Genomic DNA, 24,784 nt, shown 5'->3' on the forward strand with positions numbered 1-24,784 from the left:
TGAGTACCGTGTACTCGAAATAACCGTCATTTTAAAACGACTCAATGTCAAGCTCGACAGCCGTTAGTATAAACGTGGGGTAAATGCATCTTTTAGTTTTTCAGTTGCATCAGTGCAGTAAGCTGGTGTGCCGTAGTTGTCTCAAATTAACGTTAAAAATGTGACCGATTGTTTTCTCCAATTTTTATATCAAACTACAGACCAGCATTATGACATTGTATCCCTCAAGCAGTGAGAAATAGGTCATGGTGGCATTCGTATTGGTGCTGACCACAGTGCACCGGATCGGATCCAATCCGGCAAAAACAAAAACCGATGTTAAAAAAAATAAATACACTGTAGAACATGGTGCTGTTTGTGTTCTATGGTTTTGCAACACCAACTAGGCGGCTCCATTGAGGGTTGCGATTTGCAGAACCTTGAAAAAATTACTAAATACTTTACGGAACAAAATCGGAACAAAACTGTTTTCTTTTTTTATTTACCATGAAAATAACCATGAATTAAGGGGACTAGGGAATCAGTTTAGCGGTATATTTAAAAATGTACAGCAAAAGTGAGAATTCAAAAATAGAAATCAAAAACCTTAGTAGGCACGGAAAATGAGATTGTTTGATTTTTTGAGGAAAGCGATCTAGTACACATATGCATAGATGCAAGACAGAATTGTCGACGATAGACGAGTCTGTCTAGTAATTGATTCGCGAGAGGAAGGTTCTAATTTAACTCTTTAATCTTGAAAAACTTTGAAATCGTAAGGAAGACAGAAGGAAATGTAGAAGATCACGATTCGCATTTCACTCAAACCCACGTAGCAAGAGGATAAATCTATTTTTAAGGCATAAAAGGTAATTCGGTTTCATATTTACACACCAGGTTAATTCGATCTAACGCATAGAACCAAGAAAAAAAGTTGCTTAAGAAAAAAAGGAAATTATCGATTGTGAAACTATTTATATGTTCAATCTCATTTTTCTTACAAACCCACAAAAAGTGGAAGAGTTTTTACTAGACAAGGTAAAAATTGTTACAGGGTGATTTAAGTTCAATATTTGACATCGTCTTCTTTTGACGTTTCGCGAGAAGCAACCCCCCACAAAACAGACAGCTGAGCAAAGTTTAGTTCCAGCCTCCTGTACCCCGCTGGAAAGCACAAGTTCCCTTCTCTAGGTAGCTTGCCCTTCGTCAATATTGCTCAACTTCCTTTTAAAAATGTCTCCAAACTGCAAAACTTAACATAAGTCTAATCGCAAAACCGTCTGTCTAACGCTGTTTCCTACTACTCCCCTTCCCACACACACACACACAGGTTAACCTGTCACACTTCGTACGAAAACATTGCGCTAAGCGAACGCTACGCAGCGCACGACCGCGCAGAAAGGGAGCGAGAGATAATGGGGGGGAAAGAGACCGTCCGAGTGCCGTGCTTGCCGTGTGCGGTTCGGCCAAGAGCACAGTTCACGGTTGGCACGAGCACTGTCCACAACGCGCTGACTCGCCGATCGCACCGCGTGCTGCTCCGGGAGCATCTCTTGTTGAACCGTCGCAGGTTTTTCACTTCCCAGTGGGAATAGCAAAAAGGTGGCAAAAAAGAAGGAAGAAATAACACACACCACGCACAGCGTGCGATAAAGGGGAGGTGCAAGCAAAGTGGGTGTGTGTATGTGCGTGGAAAACCCCTGCAAGGAAAAAAAAATGTAAGTGAATACGCAAAACTAAACCGCGTGAGGTGTGGGTTCATGGCAAACTGCTCTTGTTGTACGCGCAAACGGCTGTCGGTGGTAAGCGCGCTCCACAAGTAGTGCGTCATACAACGCTGTGCGCTGCTGGACTCTGTTGCGAGCCTGTCCCCGCGGGCGACCCCGCACTCCCTCCCCTCCTTTTCAGTGTTGTTCCGCGCGTTACCGCCCGTTTCTGTCTCTCTCCCAGTGGCAAGGAAATGTAAGTGATTGCGAAAGTGTTTTTTCTCCCACAAATTCTCTGTGCGTTTGTCACGGAAAGCAAAAAGGAAGTGGGTGCGGAAGTGTACTATCGGTTGTGACTGTGTGACTGTGTGTGTGTGTAAACCGATTTGAAGCAAAACGCGATGCTTCTTTATCAGGTGCAAAATTGTCCGATATCAAGTCCGAAATAGGGGGGACAGGCAGGGGGGTTGATACGAAGTGGAATTAAAAATGCCCCTAACACACACACACTTACACTTACACTCACCGATTCCAAAGAAAAAGAAATGACAAATAAACAAAATGGTAGGGGGGGAGCAAATGTGATTATACCGTAAAAAGGGTGAAGAAAAAAACATGATCGTCTCCGTTGTCGCTTGACGTTCGGTTGTTACAGGTGCATTTAAGTGTGTGTGTGCAAGATGTCACGAAGAAGCCTACTATTCTTACAAAACCTAAAAGGGGGATTTTTTTTCTAAACCTAGCTGGAGGTGTAGTAGGCCGTGAAGCAAAACAGCGGCAAGCGGCTTGTGCGCGTACGCAAATTTGAAATGCCCCCCCCCCTATTTTGTGTGTCTGTGTACATGTGTGTAAGTGTGTGTGAGAGTGTAGGTGTATGCCAGAGAGGAGAGAGAGAGAAATAATGTACTACACATTAAAAATGCATTTTAATAAGCGAAAAAAAACAACAAAACAAAAAAACCCCAAAACGAACCATCCTGCGCTGTGTGTTTGTGTGCGTCGAGCCTGTAGTGTTTGTTTTGTGTGGTCTCTAATTTCTACCTATTTACGAAACAAGACAAGAAACACACATAATAAGCCGTACTGCAAAGTGACAGCGATTCACTTTCTGTACGGAATTTCCAACAGACCCTTCGGGGTGGGAGACACAATGATGAATTGCTGGAAAAAAGGCCCTCTTTGCGTCTTCGTGATTAGCAGCGACCCGCCAGCAGCAGAACGCAAGTGCGAGATTTGCAAGAAGTCGAAAAAGTGAGCGAATCTCCCTAGCCCCTTCTTCATCCCCCTAATCCAACCCCTTTCTCCATCTCCTCTGGGCTCTGAGTGTCGTGGCGGCGTGAGAGAGCAAAGGTGAGCCATGCAGAGTTTGTGAGACAGCTCCGCGAGCTCATGCTCTTCTCCCGCGTACATATTTAGGCCGTGCTTTTATGCTCATTCGATCGAATGGAGTTGTTTTGTAAATCGGATGTCTGCTTATTGCTGGACGAATAAGCAGACATAATTAATTCACTTTTAATATAAAAAATCAAGTGAATCTATTCTATCTATTCTTCTTTAATAGAAAAAAAACGCTTGCTCCTTCATTCTCTCTTTTTATTAGCCCTCTCTTGTCCCTCTCTTGAGTTGTATGTTTATTGTTTTGTAATTCACCGGATGTCAAGCAAAAGAGGGTAAAAAATGCCACTAAAAAGACACAAGTTTCTCAGCATCCAGAGAGACTTTTTTTTCGAAATATTCATTTGGGGGTGAAAACGTACAAAAGAGCGATAGATGTGAGCGAGAAAGAGCGTTTGAGTGTGTGAGAGAACAGTCTCCCCAATTTGGTCTCTTTATCGTTCGTCCGAGTTGATATTTTTCTTCCAACTGTCCCTTCTTCTTCTTCTTCTTTCTAATACTTTCTCACTATCGCTCCACGGGCATCGAAACGGCTTCCCGTGCTCCGGTTGCGAATTGTTGCTTTTAGTTTATATTTTGCCTGCTGCTGACACGCGCGCGCGTTTGCTCCCCCACGCGCACGCACGCACGCACCCAGTGTGTGCGTTCCTGTGTAATGTATGTGTGAGTTTGTGTGTGTGTGTGTGTGTTGGTGTATGTTTAGTGAAGCGAAAAATACTCGAATCAGAAAGCGAGCGGAGAGGGGGATGGAACAGGGTGGCCGCATGTTTACAAAACGCAGTTGGCCCATATTTTTAGCGGCTCCATTGTGCTCGCGTCTGTTTGAACAAATGGAGGGGAGGGGGGTTTTGGTTTGCAAAAAAAAAACATTAATTTGAGTTTGAAATCGAAAGTGTTAGAACACGGTCGAAGCAGGCTCGCACAGCAAGTAACAGTAGCATCAACACCAGCAACAGTTTACTTGGAACTTCTAATTTGTGTATTATTTTTTTGCAAAAATCCAAAGTCAACTGTTTTGCAACGTTTCCAACAAGTGAGATGGGGAAGAGGGAAGGAATGATCATCTCCGTCTTCCTCCTCCTCCCTCCATGCTGCTGATGCTGATGGGTTTTCGTACATATTAATCCACAAACAGCAGCAGCAGCACACTGTCGAAGGACGCGCGTGGCACACACAATCGACCCTTGGCGGCTGTGCCCTTTGCAGTGTGCGTGAATTTGTTCTTTTTTTTATTGTGTCGTTTGCTTTCAATTAAAACTTCACCAATCAGCACAGTGTGGCCTCGTGGGGCGCACTGTTTGGTGGTGGATGTGACCAGACCAGGCGGTCCAGAACAACGGCACGGCGCGGTGTATGTGTGTATAGGTCATCGTGTTTCTCGCGGTCGTCGGCATTGAACGGCCAGTTGAAGGTTGGCGGATGTTGGTTTGGGAAGAGGGGGGAAGCGACCGTTCGGTTCGGTTCGCCAAGGTTGGTGACTTCATGCATCATCAGCTCCCCGCGATGCCGCCGAGTGTAGGACGACCGAACCGTTGATTGTTTTACGCTCTTCTCCGTTTCTGATGCCACCACAACGGAGCAAGGCCTCTGTGTGTGTGTGTGTGGGAAATACTTTACAAGGTGGTAGGTTTTGTATAAAGTTTTGTAAGAGTGTCTTGTTGCAAGTGTTTTGGGAGTGTGCGGACATTGCAATGTAATCAGGAAATATGTGAACTTAGGGAGGAATGTCTGAGTTCTGAACTGTTCGATGGAATTGAGGACTTCAGACATTCAGACTTTGCCTTAAACTATTTTCAATAAATGGATTAGAGTTTGGTGAAGAACAATCTCTATGCCTAAGGACAAATCCCTGGGTTTGATTTTAGGTTTGTTGATCATCATCTTATGATGTCTTGCCATCATCTCAAACATCTCGAAATTCCTATGAACATCAAATTTTTAACAAAATTACACTGATATAATCCTGAGAGGGAGTGGAATTACAAGTCATATGAAAGGTCATAAGATGTCATACTTTGATTTTTTGTTCTTGGGAATATCTTAAGTGTCTGAGCGTTATTGGAGAAACTCGGCCGTTTCTAGAGCCTGACCAAGAATTGAAAAATATTTGTATCCCTTTTTATGTAAGACACTTTTCGAGAAACTTGCAATCCCTTCTGCTTTCACCACAAGAAGTGTCGTACTCATATTTACGGATGATCTTTGGAATTACGACATCCAAAGATTGTCGTTGGAGCATTTTACTGACACAAACTCCATGTTTGAATACTATAATAAAATTAATTTACAAATGAAACATCTGGAACGCAAAAAAAACTGTGAACAACAACATTGAAGATATCCTAACAAGAACATTCACACGTGATTTGACGAAGATCTCTGAGATGAATGTGCAGACACTTCTATTCCTCTACAAAGTCGATGGACCAAAGCATTAGTTTTGTTATAAGAGCTGTTCGTGCTAAAGTGTTTTCTTCCCTCCTTCTCTCTTTCAGTTGTGACTAAGCACAGTGTTCTCCCGGGTGGGTCGAGTTGTGTGCAAAATTGTTGCAACCCAAAGTGTTGAAAGAAACGAGCTGCTGTGTTGTTGTTGGTTAGAAAACAGAAGAAAAAACGTGTGTATTACTGTTGTGCCTGGGTATCATAGGCCAAACGCGTGTGTGTGACCAGCCAGTGCGTGTGTTTGTGTGAATGGGGAGTAGCGATGGTATGATTTGTGAAAGCCTACTAATACCCAAGTGCACTAAGTATAAAAGTGTTCAAGTGTACTAAACAACAAATTGAAGAGAGAGAGAGAGAGAGAGTAAGTGGTTCGGCTCGGTTTACACTCACGGTGGACCTGTATCGGTTGAAGGGAAGGGGAGTTCTAAGTGTCCAAGAGGAGGGAGTGTATGTGTGGCAACGATCGAAATCGATTTGCTAAACCGTTTAAAAAATAGAGTGAACGAAAGAGTGTGAGAGAGAGAGAGAGAGAGAGAGCGCTAGCTGCTACTGTACCGGCAGACCGGCCTTAGCAACACACCGCCGAAAACCCCATCGCAAGCGTAGCAACACACTCACGCACAGGAGGCCGCTGTCAAAAGCGCGAACGCAAGATGGCGGATCTGGAGGCAGTGCTGGCCGACGTCAGCTATCTGATGGCGATGGAGAAATCCAAGTGTATGCCGGCGGCCCGGGCCAGCAAGAAAATCGTTCTGCCCGATCCAAGGTGAGTGCTTTGTCTGTTTATTTCTGCTAAATAGCTGCGTTCCGAAAACCCCAGCCCAGTTTGCTGATGCGTCCTCTCCATGTCTGTCGTGCCTTTTCTCGCCTGTTCCATCTAACTGCGCGAGAAATTGCTGTTGCCCTACTGTCCTGGCAGAGGGGGCGGTTTGTGTGGGGCGGTTAAATTTATGCCCTCACTGAAGTGTATTCTTTGCGCAGCGGCCCAAAGCATCGCGCCTCTGGTAGATCCGCACGCGTACATGCCGTTTGTTTACGTTACAAGCAGCGGAGTTTAAAAAGGCGGGCGAGTGTTCCGGCCACCTGGCGTCTCCTTTCACGCCCTTTACCGATTTTTCAATTTCCACCTGTAACGCTCGCCAGAGTGTTGGTACTGTGTTTTGGAAATTTGGTGATTTGGTGCTCAGGAGGGTGAAGGGAGGGAGGGTGGTAGTTAGAGCAAATGAGTACGCAAGCGATAGAAGGCAACCATACACACGCGTACAATAAAACGCGCCAATTGGTGGCTGCGATACCCCTGCAAACACCCCAATTTCCCAGGAATGAACCTAACAAAAAAAACATCTCTCCAAGGGGTTCTTCAGCGAGAAGTGGTGGTTTGGTTCGTTTTTCTCGTGCGCACGAACGTTACATCCCTCCCGGTTTTTCACTAGCTAGGGGAGGTTTGACTGGAAAAGTTTGTCCAACAGGAAAACCGATATAGTGGTGGTTTTTGTTTGTTTTTATTTCGACGTTTCTACCGCTTTAATTTGTTGTTCGGAGCTGCGGGTGGCGTAAAGTAACGTTAAACCTAATTTCAGGGAAATTCTTTTCACCATCAAGGTAATTGCTAATGGGGGGAGGAGAAGTTCGGCGCAAGTGAAAGTTGAAATCGCTTTCGAACAATAGAGCAGAACGAAACGAATCAATTGTAGAGCTGTGTCTGTTTTGGTTATACTTTTTCTTTTTGCTATATCTTGAATTTTCTTCAAGATTTCCTACCCGGGCCGAAAGATTAGCGTTTGCTATTAGGTTTGCGATTTGCCTACGTCAGGGTTTTGTTTTCTGTTCTGAGAAATGCTTCAACATCTTTGTAGAAGGTAGCTTAAGTAGTAGTCTTTGCTGCTTCGTCTGTTGAGATTATCGTCAACGGACATTCGGAAACATCTTTTAGCACTCCCCCAATACGCTCTGCGCAGACTGTGAGCTCACTTATCGGACGTATATATCTGGATTCAAATAAGATCTTCTAGATGTCATTAGGAAGTCTACACAGTTATCCAAGGTTCTCTTTAGTACTTCAAGACATTGCCCTTTCGAGAAACAATCAGCATTTGCAGTGTGATATTCTTGATGATCATAGAACTATCTTGCAAATAGAGTTACTGCATAATCCACGGACTCGTTCGCACCTGTTAGTCTGTGGGTGAAGATTACCCAAATGCAAGGTTGTTCTGTAAAATCCTTGGTATGTCGTCGTTGGGCGACTTCCTTGCCAGTGGGCTTTAATCCCACATCTTCCCTACGAGTCAAGGTGGACCGACTCGTCAATCATTGCTGTCGATGCCGACGGATGCAATTTGGTTTTACACGCCTCACGCTGCTTGTATCCTACGCCTGAACTTGCAGTTGAACCGGCGTCGGTGCCTAGAGCTGCAATTTCAATGACATCCAAGATAAGCAAAGCCATCGGTTCGAGGTGAGGAGCAACTACGATAGCCGATAACCGTTTGCCAGTTAGCGGAGACAAAAGAGTTGTAACAAGCTCGACCGATTTGCATCAATGTGCTAAGTAGCTGGAGGTCTTCATTGTGTACAGCGATTGGCCCAAACCAATGGCACCATTGTTTCACAGTCTCATGATCTGGGAAGATTATGCTAAAGGTAGTTGAATCATTGATTATGAGAATAACGCTACTGACTCGGAACAAGTGATATTAGGATAGAGATATCATCAGTTTGATCTAGATACCAGATGCATTGATTATGTGGTAGTTTGTAATTTATCGCATCAAACCCTTGTGGAACACTTTGTTCTGAGAATGGATGACTCCACATCAGGGTTTTTTTTGAACAAATTTACCTTTTAAACTACTAATGATTCTTCAGCAGGTTTTGCAATTCTTAGCTTTTTCATCAGAATGTAAATAATAATATCAGATTTCTGGACAACAGCTCGAATCGAAGGTCTTAATTAGGGCTTTGTCATTGTTGGATTGGTGGTAACGTTTTTGTTTCCATTCACTTTATTTGCCTCATTTGCATAGCTGAGTATAAATGAAATTGGCAATCACTTCCCCCCCCCCGCATGTCCCTGGCAAATATTCAATCTTTTACCCTCCCTTCCATTCTATGTGCACGCCCACAGGCACGTCAGATTTGCGATACTCGTACAAACACTCACACACGCATTCGAAAATGAAGCCAAATATGTCAATTGAATCATTCTGATCCGGTGGTACCCATTATTTAATCAATTAAAATCGATTATCGAACCGAAATGGAACAACACCGATGATGCCGGCCCACCACACCACTTCATCCGCGGACTCTTCTGGTCGCTTTTCATGTTGCGCGCCAAAATGGTTGATAAATTCTGCACGCAAGGAAAGGGGCTGCAGGTACATGGGAGGTGAAGATATAAAGCGCATCAGCATTCGCGTGTTGATAGGAAAATTGAACACAAACACACACCGCCGTCCAGCGCCACAAATGCATGAAATGCAATTGCCATTTCTTGCGGTGGGCAGATTGGGTGGCAGGAAAAAGTAGAAATGTGTTTCCCTCTCCACCATCACCCCGACCCACCCATCACCTCCATCCGATTATTTTCCATTTCTCCCAAACCGAACAACGTTTAATTAAACCGAACACAAGCGTCCCTCGCGGCGGCAGCGTCCGAAAGCGACCGAATCGAAATTGCTTTGTTCGTTGCGTGGGTGAAGTGTTTTTTTCTATGAAAAATAATTTTTTCGTTTGCGCGTCTGTATGTTCACACCTTCCGGGCCAGTGCAATTAGCTTTTGCATATGAAATGGAGCGTTGTGTTCAGGTTCAAGTGAAACCCGCCCGCTCGGGCAGAAGTTAATTTAAAATATTTAATTGTTTTGCTGGTAGAAACTCTCGTTTTGATCTCGCAAATGAAAGCAAACGCAACAAGCAGCTGTCCAGCCAGTCGCTCTTTAGTGTAACGATTTTTACGTGTTTGCCTGGAATCATTTCCTTTTTGTTGTGCAAAATAATTGAAACATCCTGCCTCTCGACGGGCTCGGGCGAAATCGAATCGTTCTAATAATTTTCACATTTTATTTGACAGCTTTTCGGGAAGTATCCAATCTCCATTAGGTTGCTTTGGAACTGCCCGGAACCGTTTCGTCTGTTCGGAAGTTCTCGGTGGAAACGGCCCAAAGAGACTGATCGAACCTGCGGTTTGGTTTTCACTGTTCGGAACTTTTCATTTGTTAATTAATTAGTGCCGGACAGATCGGGGGCCCAAGTCTCTGCTCTCATTTTCAACCCGGTTGGCCAACTGCCGGTCATGACACAACAGATGCCCAGGGATGAGCTTTTCCGACGCATTCGCGCTGGTCGGTTGGTTGAGTCGTGTGCGTCGGGTGCGTGTTGCTGGAAAGGTGTGTCGAGCTGATGGAGCGTGTAAATTGCGCCTGATAATTCATACTTATGCTTTCATGGGGTGATGTGGGGTTGGGTTTGGTGTTTGGGAGTTTGATTCGGTGAGCAAGCGCGCGCGCGCGTGCGTCATTGATGAGTGTGTGTGTGTGTGGCGGGCGGACAATAAAAACAACAGACGAGCAACATCCATGTGGCAATCGTTCCATCCCGCGCCGTTGATGATGCTGTCGATGATGCTGATAATGCAAATGAATGGGAGGAGGCGGAGGGAGTGGGTGAAACACAAAGTCTATAATCAGCTCGATGCGAACGGATGCATTTCGGTGCAGTTAGACGTGTGTTTGTGTGTGTGTAAGTACACCTTTCCGATAGGCCTATCTGACCCAATTTTGGGGACCACTCGCAGCCTCTCAGCTTGCTGTCCGGGAGCAGCCAATCATCGGATCGAACGGAAACAGTGGGATAGTTGGGAAGGTTCAATTGATTGAGCGTTTGCTTAGATAATTAACTCGTAATGGCCGTTTGTACTGTGCAGCTGTAATTGTTTCCTACGCAGATAAGGGAGTAAGCGATTTGAAAGCCCCAAAGTGGACGGGATTAGTTCGACTGTGGAATCGGTTATTAAATCAGTTAAAGTTGAAGGACTTCCTTGCCAAAACTGGGTAGCATGTTATGTTCCGGGACGTTCCAAAGCTGAATAGTTAGCACTTTTAATGTATATCAAAAACACAGCTATCTCTCTTTAAAGCTATTAAATACTAAGAACCTACACTGTGGTCTACTAAAACGTCACGGTTGAAGCCAGCATTACATTCTCACCTCGAATGCTGCAAACTCATCCCACTTCGGTCATCTCATAATAGTGCTCAGTGGTAAAATAAATCAAAATGTCCCCCAACATACATTCCCACACACACATACACATCTGTATAGCATCGTTTACGGAGCTTTTAGCTGTGAGAGTGGATACTTCAGAATAATAGTGTCCAACGGTGTGCTAGATTGCACTCTGCCCTCAGCTTTCGAACTCAGCGGAAGGAAGGGAGAAAGAATTTTGGTGAGGAGGAATAGCGGGGTAACAGAAAAGTGTGTGTACGTGCCCATGTGCAAATGTCACGAGAAAGAGAAGAGAGGGAGAGAGAGATAGAGAGGCGGACAGAGCGAGTGGTACAATAAATCACACAAACTCGTTGGGTCACGCTCTCTGGGCAGCGCCAAAGTTGTGCCCGTGGTGCTACCTTTGGTGGGTGGTAATGGGGTTTGTATGTGTGGAGGGTAGGCGCTTTATGACAATGGATTGAAGGTATTACGTTTAATGATAAAATTTGCGGAATGAAAATTTGTCCATTAGAGCGGCGCCTGCAGGATGATAAACATTTCACGGTCAAACTGTCTCCCGTTAGGGATTACAGGGATGATTCTGAAGCCATTACTATAATTATGCTATAAAAAGGGTTTTAAGTCATTTAAAAGGCGTTATTTCCGTGTTTTATTCTTACCCTCAAGACACCCAAATCTTGCCAATAGAATTCGTGTCGTTTTTCTTCTGCTTGCAAACAAAATATTGCAACAAATTAACTTTAAAAGTATGGCAAACACTCATGTTCATCGCTCGCTTACATCAAACAATCTACTTGGGCGATAAATTGTCTAAAGACAACACAATTACCCAGCCACAAGTACAGGCCGTGCCGACCGATTTTCCCCACAGTAATTACTCCTCCAGCCAGCGATCGGATGAGATACTTCAACCTACGTAGGTGCGTATGTGTTTCTCAGTAGGTGGGTGGCCCCCCAGTGGAAGCCAGAAAGAAGGCAACGAAGACACACACACAATTGCATCCCCTAAACCGTTTTTCACTACTCCCCCGTAGGCGGGGTGCTTCCGTCGAAGAAAATGCGATGGAAAAACTAACATATTAAAGGAAGCTCTTCAATGCCGACCGTCGCCTTTCCCTTCTCCGTCTCATTTTATCTCTATCTCTCTATCTGTCCGTGTCGTGTCGATGCTGGTTGGCTGGCGTCTGGAAGTGAAATTCATGTCACAAACAGTAATATTTTCCTCCTGTGCTGACTTTTGCACACGGTACAGGCGAAACAACGCGAGTGGGATAAAAAGAAAAGAAAAGAAACCCGGTGCTCATATGGGATGCCCGCAAGGATACCGCTTAAGCTTGTGCCGCTTCAAGTGTTGTCTGTGTGTGTTGTCTTGAGCGTATGTGGAAAAAGGTTCGCTGCCTGGTTGGCTACTGGTCTTGTGGCGCCTCGGGGATCGTTGCTTTGTGCGGGCAGGTCATGCCTTCCTCTAGAAGGACACAGACGCTCTTGTGTGTGTGTTTGTCTTATACCACTGTCGACGGTAGCCGTATGTTAAGGATAGCGATGGTGACAGAAAATTATGTCCACAGCAAGCAACGAACCTGTGGGGCGTTGGGTGTGAGGTCGGGATGAAATTATTATTAGGGAGTTTGTTTCCTCATCCAACGAACGGTACGGATCAAACGGCTGCATGTGAACAGTATAGAAGCTGATCACGGGTCAGACCTTCCAATGGGAAGAGCCTCATTTTCTTATAGGACAGAAGACGTGTCCACCGTCGGCTGCCGACGGATCGTCGACTCGAGAGAGAGAGAGGATCCACTCTGCGGCGATAGGATGTTTTAGCATGGCGCTTCCCCTTATAGAGCACTTTCACTTGATATGTCTGTTAAGCTATTTATCGTGAGATTTGTGTCCACAATGTACTACTGCTGGGCCACAGTTGTCTTCCCAGTGCATTTCAGTGCCGAAATGACAAGAAAGTTTGTTTTTCAGTAAGAATTGAAGGGTCTTATTGCAGGAATTCATTTTAAAACTGTCACACCGGGCATGATTGGTGTGTGCTGCACGTAACGAAATAAATAATTCATTTGGAAATTAAGCCATAAAGTGGTCCCCTGCGTCGGATGCATTCTGGACCGGGAGTGAAAACTGAATAAAATCATAAATTTAGCAAAATATCGTACAGCAGCTAACCAACCGACTGACGCGCGGCGTCGCCTGACACAGCTGACCCTGTCTCTAACAACATTACGCTACATAAATAATGTTGTATCTTAAATGTGATCGAAGCGCGGTGGAAGAAGAAGAAGACAAAAAAATAGCACAAAAACACACACACTGAAGTCACGGGTTTACGAAGGCAAACGTGTGAGGGGTTGGCTCGAACTTTCATAAAATAAAGATGAGCAAGCGCTTGTGGTCTTTTTTCGTTCATTTTTGCTGCTTGGCGTTGGATGGGGGGTTATTTGACGACCTCTTAATGTGATGGAAGAATGTTCACGTGGACGCTGATGACATTCGGTGGATGATGTTGATGATGATGACGATGCTCGACGAGCGATGGATTCTTTGCGTTTTTGCTGGCCGCTGCTCAATAGCATCACCCCAAAAGTGATCGTCACGATGCCTGTCGTCGTCTTAAAATGATATTCTTTTGCGCTCTGCTAGAGCATCCTCTAACGTTGTTAGTGAACATCTTTTTCGGGGTTTGGGTGTCTTGCTCTTGCTTGCGAACATTTATCGATGCATAAAACATTGAAAGAGCGCGCACAGAAGTTCTTAATGCGAATATGCAATCGCTGCTGAAATAATTTATGGGCGGTAATTAATTTATGATTAATTTATGTAGCTATTCGGCAACTTTGCTTCAATTGATTGCCGATTGGATAGATGTGGTTGAGCATTAGCTTCCTCCACAGTCAGAAAAGTTTGTGAGATATTACTCAATAATTTGACTTAAAAACCTTCAGGAAAAGAGAAACAAAAACTTGCTCTACATACTTCCATTCCCCGGAGGTTGTAGTTTCAGATGATCTTGAAAACCGCGGCGCTCAAGCTGGTTCGCGCAGCTGTGCGCTAGCGCCTATTTAATAAAACAAACAACCTACCAAGATAAAACAAGATTCGCTGGAACAAGGCAGACGGAGGCAAGAGAGAGAGAGAGAGAGAGCGAGAGAAAGGGAAGCCCCGTCTGAAATACCTGCTACAATAAAATCCGTGCCAATTCCTTCTCGACCGCCGCCACCTCTCGACACACGTGACCACGGGTTCTTTGGGTGTAAGGGGTTTAGGGCACAGATAAGCCTGCTCACCGTGATAGTTGTACAAAACCGCGAACCACTACAGTTATCGGCGGCACCATCGCTCTTTGATGTGAGAAGAAGGCAAGTAAGAAATGGAAAGCAAAAAAAGCACAAGAAAATAAACAAAATGCAAAAGTATTTTACTGCCGCGCACAGCACAGTCTCTGCGGAGTGAATGCGCACGCGCAATGCACGTTACGGTAGCCCGATTAACCTCTCCCGGTCTTGCCCCTCTGCCATGTGCTGCTTCACTGTTTTGCTGCACTGCTGAAATTCAATTTTCGAGTTTGGCGCCGCAGCTTGTAAACACAGCGCGACATGGTGCAGGGTGTTGCAAACGGTTCCCCTCGAGCGACACCAAAAAAAAGGGCAAAATGTGCACCCGCCGTCATCGCTTGATCGCCGGTTGATGTCATTAATGGTTTCACCTTCCTTTGCCCTCCGCGCACAGCCCTGTTGTGTAGGCCCTTGGGGTGCCGCTGTCGATCGAAGGTTTGAGGGTTTTTTGTTGTTGTTGTTGCAACTGCCGGCACTTTTGCGACACAACTTTGCTCACCCTTCCTCTCCTACTCCCCAATGAGTTGGGGACGCCCTTACGCTCGTCGCTGTGCAAAAGCAAAGCAAAACAGGGCAGAGGTTTCGTTGCGTCACGTCACTTTTCCATTCCGGCCTAAAGACCCCCCCCCCTTCCCGCATATTGGTCGAGACTAACCGTCGCCATATTTCGCGTACATGCGACTCCATCCCCGTATGTGTTGTGTGCTGCTTCAAGGTGATCGGGCAACAACACAGAGGCCGCTCTAGGGCCGCCACTAATCGGGGCCAATCGTCCTCCTCGATGCGTTTGTGCTTTGGGCGTTAAAATGTTGTACCCGTGCGCACTCGTACTGGCTCCTCTCGGCTGGCGAGCAAAAGGTGAACAAGGTGTTTTTACCTCCGTTTTTTTTTTCTTTTTTATATCGACAATAACACCAACAGAAGTAGTCATCTTTTTCGCATGACAAGTTAACCACCCTACGCTTCTGTTTTTGTTATTGGGCAAGTGACAAATGGCAAGATTGGCTCTTGTGATAAGCTAATTTGTTAATTCTACCTAATAATTACCTTTTTATAAGATAAACCACCCAACGATGGATTAAATGGTTTGTTGTTGTTAAATATTTTTCTCATGTTATTTTTGCCTTTAATTTAATTTAATTTTTCTCCTGTACACTTCAAAAGCAATTGTTTTGGTGTGATATAATTTATTCCAAGCCTACATAAACAATTTAGGCTACAAAAATCAATTTCGGGAGCTTGTTTTTACCCTAGATTAACCAACTGCTTCGTTGTGCTGTTGTTTAGTGTCGTGGCAAGCGCTTGGTTTTGCAATGCACAAGTTACGGCATCGAATCTTGTCACCACCATCAATAAACAACTTTCAGTTGAATTTATCTATTTAAAAGAGTAATTATTTAAGCAATATCATCAAACTCGTGTGCTGCTGGTTTATGAATTTACCGTGCACACCACCACTATGCAAATTTACGATCGTAAATGCAGATTCTGTTGTGTAATATTTGTTCCTATTACATCTCTTATTTGTGACTGTATCTCTTTCTAATGTAAACACACTTTCTGTGTTTCACACGCTTGGCAAATTTCGCCTACATGCTAATAAATATCCCACTGTGTGCATGTGTTTGCAAACGATATTACGCTAACCAGCTTCTTGTTTACAGTATTGATTGTACCAATAGAAAAAATGGCCACAATGAATAACTATTATGTCAATGGACCTCTAAGTTCACACACACACCCAGCGTGCGTCCATCGGTGATGATGCGATCGTTGCTGACCAATTGATTAGACAAGCAGCAAACGAAACGGAGTAGTCAGGAGGGAGGAGCGGGGAGCATAAGAAAATATTTAAGCAATGCCTTTGACGCAAACGATCAGATCAACATTTGCGATCAACAGCGGACGGCAGCGGCCCCGGGAGTTGTACGCGAGAAGCCGATTAGCAAACCCCGATAGGCAAACAAACGCATTTGTCGATAAAATAGCTTGTGTTTCACTTTGCTGTGTTCACGCACTGCACTGCCGCATTCACCACATGCTCCTCACCAGACGTTTAAGTATGGATTTAAGCTAGTTTTTTTTACTACCACTGGTTGCTGCATTTTACAAAGTCAGTTAGGCGAGTGGCCGAATGCAAGCTGCCGTAGATAAAACTGAAGGACAAAGGAATAAAAGCACCATCATTAGCAGCATGTGCGCGGTGCAAACAACGATAAGAAGCAGCACAACAGGGGCGAAGATTCCGATATCGGGCGTGATTTTATGATTGCGATAAGCAGCACAGCTCGCTACACACACACTACACTAAAGCCGGTAGAAATTGAGGACGTTTCGTTCGGCGCTAAACAAATAGCTCCGCTCGCTTGATTGGGCAATGTTTATCGATTGCTCTTCTGCCAGGGAGGGGGGCGCGTTAATATTTTAGAGCTGGTCGTGTTGGTGTATTTTGTGAAGTTTGGCGGAATAAACGCATTGTTTATTTATTAAACACAGATTTGATGCTGCAATTTCGAAAACTCTTGGGCTCATCTGCCCAAGGACTCTGGCATTTCAATTTTTTATTTGCATCGTTCAATGGCCCTTTTATGCCACTGTCTGACAGCCAATGCACGGTTGGCGCATATAAACATAAAAATATATTATGCCCATGCATAGCTGATAGACACGAGCCCCCGCAAAGCCGCGCACCGTCTGCAGGCGATCGGAAAGGAAACAGCGAAAACAACAATAAAGCGACATGCTTCCTCCCTTTTTTCTCGTCCCAAAACATCAAAATGGAGCAAACAGAAAACATAGTATGTCTGTTTTTTTTTTTAAAGCTGAGAATGCCGGAAATGTGTTCCAAAATCACATGATGGTGTTTTATTGCAAAAGCTCTGCTATTCGGGCAGGCTGAGAGGAGGTGTGTCCTGCGAGGGTCTAGGGAAGGCTAGGGCAAACTGGAGCAACAATGTCCCCTTGCATTGTTTGCATAGTCCCTTGTTAAATATTGTTTGCAAGTAGAACAAAGCAAATATCACCGATAAGTTGTTTTGCTCCAATGTCACTGTAAATTTGATTAGAAGTTTATTAAATATCGTAGCTAATGGAACAAAAACTATAATACCACAATTATCAGGGTCTTGTTGCTCCGTTCTACCCACCGAATTGTTGGTTGCCGTGTAACACGCACTTTCTGCTTCCAACCCATGGCCCTGCTTTCAGACGCCGCCCGACGGATGCTATTGGTTGTTTCTTAGGCTCGGGAAGGAATGTGTATTGGGAAAGGCGGTATTTTAGTGTTTGTTTTGCACATTCAAAAATAGATAAAAAGACTTTCCGCTTTAAAGCAAACAAAACAAAAAAACATACACAGCAAAGTCTTCGTCGTCGATGCTGCTTTCGTGGATGGTAATGTGCCTTTTTATGTGTGCGTGGTGTGGTATGCATGTTTATGTGGCTGTGAACTGTTGGCGGATGTTACAATCATCCGTAGCTTTACGATGCTCTTAGCGTAGACTCACACTCACACACACAGCCGCACACACACATACACCGAGAAACCAAATGTCGTCCGACGATAAGAGGAAGCCCGGCACGGGGTGGATTTTTATTTGCACAATATTCTTCGGAAATATTGGGCCTTCCTTGCCGGGCCGCGCCGAGGCTGCTCGTTATTTGCATCTTTCTGCCGCCGTAATACCGTAATGCGCGAGTTTGAAGCGTACGGAAGTACGGAAGGAAGTGTCACTGCCACTCTCTTTCTCTCTTTCTCTCTTGGCTTCGGGTTTCGTTGGTATTGATCAGGAGAGCTTGAAGCACATTCGGGGGAAGCAGCGGGACTGCCGTTTGAGATGAATTTCTTGGTGCTTACCTTTTCCCGTGAGGTGAGGCGAGGAGGAGCCACTCTGCTGGCTTAAAAGCTCCGGGCAGACCGAGAGGGGAAGTGCCCGACGGTGTGGCGCGGATGGCAGGAAGCGAGCATGAATGGAATTAAATTTAATGTCAATATCGTATGCCGCCATCGTCTGCTGCAAGGTATAAACACACACAGCAAATGGGGAACGGAAGTAAGGGGAGCTCTATAAAAGTGGCACCAGATGCGGTGACGATCTTTTGCTCCCTTATTGCGCTCCCTCTGCGCATCTATTGCGCTTCATTTGCTTACCGCGCGGCGTAAGGTTTTTCCATATTTTATTTATTCTTTCCTGCAAGCGACGTGGGGACGAGGTTGTGTTGTTGTGTTTTTTATCACGCTTTTTTATAATTCTGCTCGTTGAGGAGAGTGTGTTGGTACGTCGGCTGAGGGTTGGCATGAGCAGGTACCTTGGGTACATCGTACAGCAAGCGGCACTAGACAGTGGAGGACCGTTTGGGTCGGCTAGACCGATATGCTTGAGCCCTGGACCTTGGTGGAATGTTACTTTGTTACTGCGACACTGCAAGCCTGCGAAGGAAATGGAGGAAAAAAGCACACGGTGCAGTGACACTGGAATATGTTGAGCTTGGCAGTAAAAAGCCGTCCTACGAAAGAAATAAGGCTGCCTGCTGCTTGTTGTTTTCATTCCATTAGGTTGTGTTTTCCTTCTGCCGTGTTGGAAGCGTAACGGCGCGTGGAAAAGTTCCAACAGTTTTGCGAAACGCCTAAGAAAATGAACTATGAAAAAGGGGAAATCTATGATTTCTTCAATGAATCAGTTTGATGTAGTTTTTTTTTGTATATTTGATTTTATTTTTAATCGGGCTATCTACGTACTTAAGATCTTTAAGCTACAAACAAATGGTCCTGCCAGCATTTAAAAGTTGTCCAAAATATTTGCACCAATTCTTCATTTCCACTCACTTGCGTAAAGTGCGAATAATTTGGCGTAAAAGTTCCACCCTGTGGTGCCACGTCAAGCTACGCAAGAAAACATGTATCTACCGTGACAGAGAACGCGACCAAACGCGTCAAACCAACCAGCACCCCTCCCGGCATGACAAATGGTAGGCTCGGCCCCCGGAATGTGCGACCGAAAAACTGTCTCGATAATAAAATAAAAGCATTGCTCGAGGAGTTAGCTTGGCTTGTTACCTACCGCGCAAGCCAGCAGTGGCCAAAAAAAACCCTTTCCTGTCGTGGAGAATAATGGAAAGAAATGAATTTTCCCGTCCCGGTTGTTGGGGAATTGGTTTTTTTTCGCCCTAGCCCGTTGCGTTAAAGGAGAAAAAGAAAGCTCCCCACCTCTTGCTTTCTTTGTGGGCCGGCTCGACGAAACGAAGGTCGAAATGGTCAAACATTTCACTAATTAATCACATCCAACAGCAGCAACAGCAGCAGCAGCAGCAGCACCAGTAACAACAAGAACAACTCCCGATAAAATCGGACCCAAAAGCGCGCTATCCGTTAATGATGGATGAGGCGCCCGGGGTGTAAAGGAGGTTTTTTTTTCGTGCTTCTATGTGTGTGCTGGTCGGTTGTTTGGTTTTCCCTCCGTGTTTGGGACGGAGGATGAGGAGCAGGAGGACATAACACGATATCGGAAAATTGGATGCCTTCAATCACACGCAATTCGTCGTGGCGTGCGATAAGATTGTCCGGAATGGAATTGGTGTCGGTATGGAAGGGGTCGGGAATGGGGCGGAATCGTTTCCGGGGTTTTCTTTTACCCGATTCAAAGGGGTAGATAAGGGGTTTTGTGTTCGGCATCGGAAGTGGTAGCATAAAATAGATAGTGGCGCTGGAAAATCCTCCAATTACTTGCCCGAATTACAGGATACGGTTAGCGATCCGTGCGCGATGTTTGGCTTTGCCGTAGTACTATTCAATTGCTTATTAGTGTTTCAGTGTTGTGTTATTGTGTTTATACATTTATTTTACTTTCTTTTAGTTTAAGCAGGTAGAGTGTTTTAGTCTATGTTATGAATTCAGCCCTTCAAAAGCATCTGTTGTGAGCGTGCGTGCATAAACGAATAACTCATTGTTAAGCTTAACGTAGAACATGCTTGTGCTCTAAACTAAAATAACTTCAGCACGAGCAGAGTTGTCGAGCCAGAGCGAGCTTTTATTGATAAGAATAGCCCTCGAATGAGATAAAACCGGGACGAGTGCGACCGCTTCATGTCACGAGCGCGCCCGTCCTATCGCTAAGGTTGATGAATTGTACAGAAACTGTCAACGCGCCTACGGCTGTCAACGCGTCCGAATGATGCGCCATTGTGCACGGTCGGTGGGTTGCCTTTACGCTTAGTATAACGTACGGCCAGGCCAACAACCGACCCCTCCCCCCCCCCCTTCCCCCAGCACTCTGCAGTTGGACAGCTGTTTGGTGAGCGTGCAAGTGAGTGATGGGAAAACTGGTCCCACCATGGGCCAACCAATGGAACTGATGCTTCTGCTGCTGCTGCGGCTGTTCTGAATACTGTAATAGCGATTGTAAACAGACTGGGCCGACAGTCTTCGGGTGTCACTGTCGGCCCTTCGCTCGCCAGATATGCACATCACCATTGTGTGGGACATTCTAAATTAGAATCCCGCTTTCGAACGGTCCCAGCGAATCCAGTCCGAACCGAAACCCCCGCCATTCCCATTTGCGCACTCTGCATTAGAGAAGGGGGCAGAGAGATTGCCTTTACGGAAAAGTCCGCCCAAGCTTCGAGCGCTTCGGACCAAGCACCGGCCAGAAGGATGCTTTTCCCCTGGCGTATACGGCTCTCTCGCTCGCTTGCAAATGACACAAAACATGATCGATTTTTGTCCGATGAAGTAAATTAATTGCTGCAACGCGCGTGCGTGTGTGTGTATACGACCCTTTTTGACGTTCGTTGGTTGGTTTTGATTTTATTTTAAGACTTTCCAGCAACTACCCAAACCCATCCGAGAATCTCATCACTGGCAGTTCTGTTTTTGTTTTTGTTGGTATGACCCATTTTGTACACACACTGGTCTGCCGCTGTATTTTGTCTCGCTCGCAGCAGAACCACATAATGACGGTGGACAGCCCAGGAAACCCAAAAAAAAGGGCCAGCTAAATGGATGGAAATTATGCTTCATTTGGCGAACTCTGTTGAAACATTTAATTATTCAACTTTTGTTTCAGGTTACGATTTTAACGAACTTTTCCACTCATCGCCGTGCTTTGTTTGGGATGAACATTTTGCCTGCACTCGGACGGCTTTCCACGAGTAGCAATAGAGAAAAGTGGTTTGGATAGCGTTTTTTATCTTTGAAATTAATCGATACATGTCAGCTGGTCTCTTTAGCGACCATCATCATCGGGATTGTGTAATTGAATATGAACTTTCTCAACACGGATCTTATTTTTGTAATAATCTTATTTATTGCCCCCGGAGAAACGCCGCCAATGACGTTGATCGAATTTGGCGTTGTTTGTTTTGTTTGCTTTGGATGTGGGTGGGCTGAAAGCGCATCACTATCAATCATGTTTGGTTTGCGTCAAAATTTGCCTATTTGTTTTGAGTTTGTAATGGCCGAAACAAACAACAACAGCAAGAAACTATTGATGGTATGGCCTATTCGTGGTATGTCCTCAAAATTTGCCAACTAATGGATCTTTTTTGGCGAACGATAATATTGTAGAATAACGCTGTTGGTAAACAATTTTAAAACATGTCATTAAAGAGTCTTCTTGTTCTTTTAAATTTCACGCCTAAGGGATTCTCGTATCGTTCAGCTAGGATGATGCTGTTGGTTATGAGGCTATTTACATCGATTATCATATAGCAATGGCGTACACACTGAAACGTAACATTAGTTTTAATAAAGTTGTGCTGGGAATGAGATTTGAACTAAAGACCTTTATGTTACATGGCGGTGCATATATACGCGGCACCATTTGAACGTCCTGATTTCGAAGTTAGTTTGCTTCTTTCCATAGAGCAAGAACTCGTTTTTTCGCATGAAATAACTCCATGCCATCAAAAGCTCTATTTCTATGGAAGAAATGTATCCAAAGAACGTAAAAATAACATCGTTCAACAGTCTGCAACTGAACGAGAAACAGAAACGGAATTAAATGGCTACTTGCAAACAACATAACGCTCTTCTCATTATGGTCAGTTCTAGTTCTGGGGCGATTATTTTTCGCACGCCATCAGTCACCGCGTTTCTTACAGTGGCAAGGTGAACGGTAGAACGGTCCGTATGAAAAACAGGTTTTAATTAACAAATGAGTTCTCCCACCTACTCGCATACACTCAGGGATCGTTGGCATGTCAGGGAGATGTTTTCATTTCCCTACCGTTTTCCCATCAACCCATTACACTCGCACTTTTTCGCAGCAAAGTTGACCCAGTTCGCTTTTGAATGATGGTGCCGTTTTCATTCCGGTGTGTATAAAATTCATCTTTTTCAAAGTGGCTTGAGTGATGGATTCCTTCTTCCTGCCGCTTAGTTAGATTCATTTTTGGTTTGTAGAGTTTATTCAATGAGCTCGTGTTTTTTTTTCCTGCGTATTTACGTTGTTCTTTACCTTTATCCCTGACTTTAAAATATAATGTAACGTCGAATGATAGCAAAGGCTTAGCTTCTTTTTAAACAAGAAAGGAATGAAAAGGTATCCGTTTTATCTACACACTTTTTGAAGGTATTTTATTACCCGTGCCCATCCAGAGCACACGCGCTCTTTTTCCCTGGAAGGACATAAAACCAATGGAAATGAAAGATTCAATCAGGCTTTTAAGTGCGATTTATTTTACCTATTCGCTCAAACATCGCTTCAACCATCCTCCCACCTACAAACGACACTTCCTAACGAAGAACTTCATCCTGTGTGCTAGAGATGGGTAAAGAAATAAATAAAAAAAAACAAACTGGAAGGAAATGAACGTGGGTAAATGAGATTTTTCCGCCTGTTCTCGGTAGTGGCAGACGTCTTGGCAGACGGGGTTGGCATCATCTTACCGTGTTTTCTTTTGGAGAATAAATTCGATCACGAGGACGCAGCGAGTGGAGTTGGGGGGTGGGGGGGTGGGTGGTGGGAAGGCATGAAAGCGGATGGAGGCGAGGATTAATGGATGCTTAAAAAGGCACATTTGTTCTTATTACTACGTAGTACGAGGCGCAATTTAACGCGCGCTAGCAGAGGTGACACGCACGTGTGTGCATGTATGCATGTGTATGTGTTTGTGTGTGGTAATAGACATAAATTATGATCAATATGGGTTCGCTGCACGTATTCGCCGGGGCCCATCATTTGAGAAAGTGCTGAGTCAAGATTGCATAAGCGTTAAGGAGTGTCTTTGGCTCTTAATTTTAGAGCAAAGTGTAAAGCATTACCGGGGTTTTTTCTCTCTCTTTCTCGTGCACTGTGGCACCATTTTAATGTTCGCTCTTATGACGGTATATGTAGCTGTGTGTGCGGTTAGCAGAATGGAAGTAATATGTGCTTCTAAATTGCGCCTATATTTATTCATCAAAAGCATATTGCGCTCAGGTGGTATAACGCGGATAGTTACCGCACCGGAGTTTGGTTTTAATGTAATAAAATAATTATATAAATAGAAGGAATTTTTGTGTGCAACCAACGAACATCGTGAGTGGCTTACCAGTGCCGAGCAGAACGAATTTTGCCCATAAGCAGGTGATTTTTGTGCAACCACACACACAAACACACACGGGAAAGCGCTTTCAGTTTCAATTAACGCTCGATTAATCTCTTTCGCGTTGGAACGGGCGTGGTTCAGTGGAGGAGAGCGTGTGTGGTGTTATTGGGTGATAAAATAAAGAGGTCAAGTGAACCATGTAACCCGCAACGCAGTGGATAAGAACGGAATGGGTAGCACCCGCCATTTTCAGCTTTCGCCCACTCTCCAACCCCGAGAGCGAAGTGTAATAATAATAACATTCATCGTTGTCTTTTTTTTAAACAACATACATCATTATTGTTGATTGCTTGTGCAATGTATCGCATTTGGCCGTTCGTTGTCAGCACACACCTTTTCGGCTCATGTTTATTTGTGTTGTGTGGGTTTGGAAGGGAAGGGCACATTGGCAGACGAAGGGTTAAATCAAAATAAGGGATTAAAATTAAACCAACAATCGGTCGAGGACAAAACCGCGCGTATGGTGCCGAGCGCGACTGAGAGCATGACCCGCCCGGGATGCATGCATAATTGAACTTTCCATGCACGGTGCAGTGCAGTGTACTGTGTGTGTGTGTGTGTTTTTTTTTTCGTTTTTTAGCCTTGTTGTTGTTGTGTTCACTATCCTGTAGTCACACGAGCCACTCATAAAATGTTGATGTTTTGCAGAGGCGGTAAACATTTTTTTGTACATTTTGATTCCCGCTCCGCATGGGTAACGAACAAGCAGAAAGCCTTCGATACCAATCAGCAAACGGAGCGGGCACGCGTGCACCCGAGTGCAAACAGTAATAATTTTAAGCATTACATAGCAAAAAAGACACAACAAAACCAAACATAAAATCTGTGTGGGTTTGATGCTGGTGGCGAGAATCATGGGGGTGGTTTTGTTTAAATGGGAAAGAAATGAAGCGATCAGCAGCGCGCCGCATATCACCCTTACACGGGGGTGGTAAAACCATTAAAGCATAACATTAAGGGCGACTGCCGCTGGCTGAACGCCATGAACGTGAATAAACACATCATGCGGAAAGCGAAACCAACCGGCGCTAACGCATGGAAATGAATTGATTTTAATTAGGTACTTTTCAGTAATGGAGAATGTGAAGTTACGAAAGGATAGAAT

The 24,784-nt window shown here is 44.7% G+C and overlaps 1 protein-coding gene across 9 annotated transcripts in view; it reads left to right on the forward strand.

Moving 5' to 3' along the window:
• The first annotated feature begins 638 nt into the window (after positions 1–638).
• Positions 639–24,784, forward strand: part of LOC121600591 (G protein-coupled receptor kinase 1) — a 97,682-nt gene continuing 73,536 nt past the window's right edge. The window contains exons 1-3 of one of the 9 annotated variants that reach the window (XM_041929313.1): positions 639–848; positions 1,310–1,697; positions 5,576–6,288. In XM_041929313.1, coding sequence (XP_041785247.1) covers positions 6,176–6,288 — 113 coding nt within the window. In that variant the 5' untranslated portion in view covers positions 639–848; positions 1,310–1,697; positions 5,576–6,175. The other 8 variants (XM_041929304.1, XM_041929310.1, XM_041929305.1 and 5 more) reach the window with 8 other exon arrangements.

The sequence above is a fragment of the Anopheles merus genome, chromosome 3L (genome assembly GCF_017562075.2).
Source record: "Anopheles merus strain MAF chromosome 3L, AmerM5.1, whole genome shotgun sequence".
Classification (NCBI taxonomy): Eukaryota; Metazoa; Arthropoda; class Insecta; order Diptera; family Culicidae; genus Anopheles; species Anopheles merus.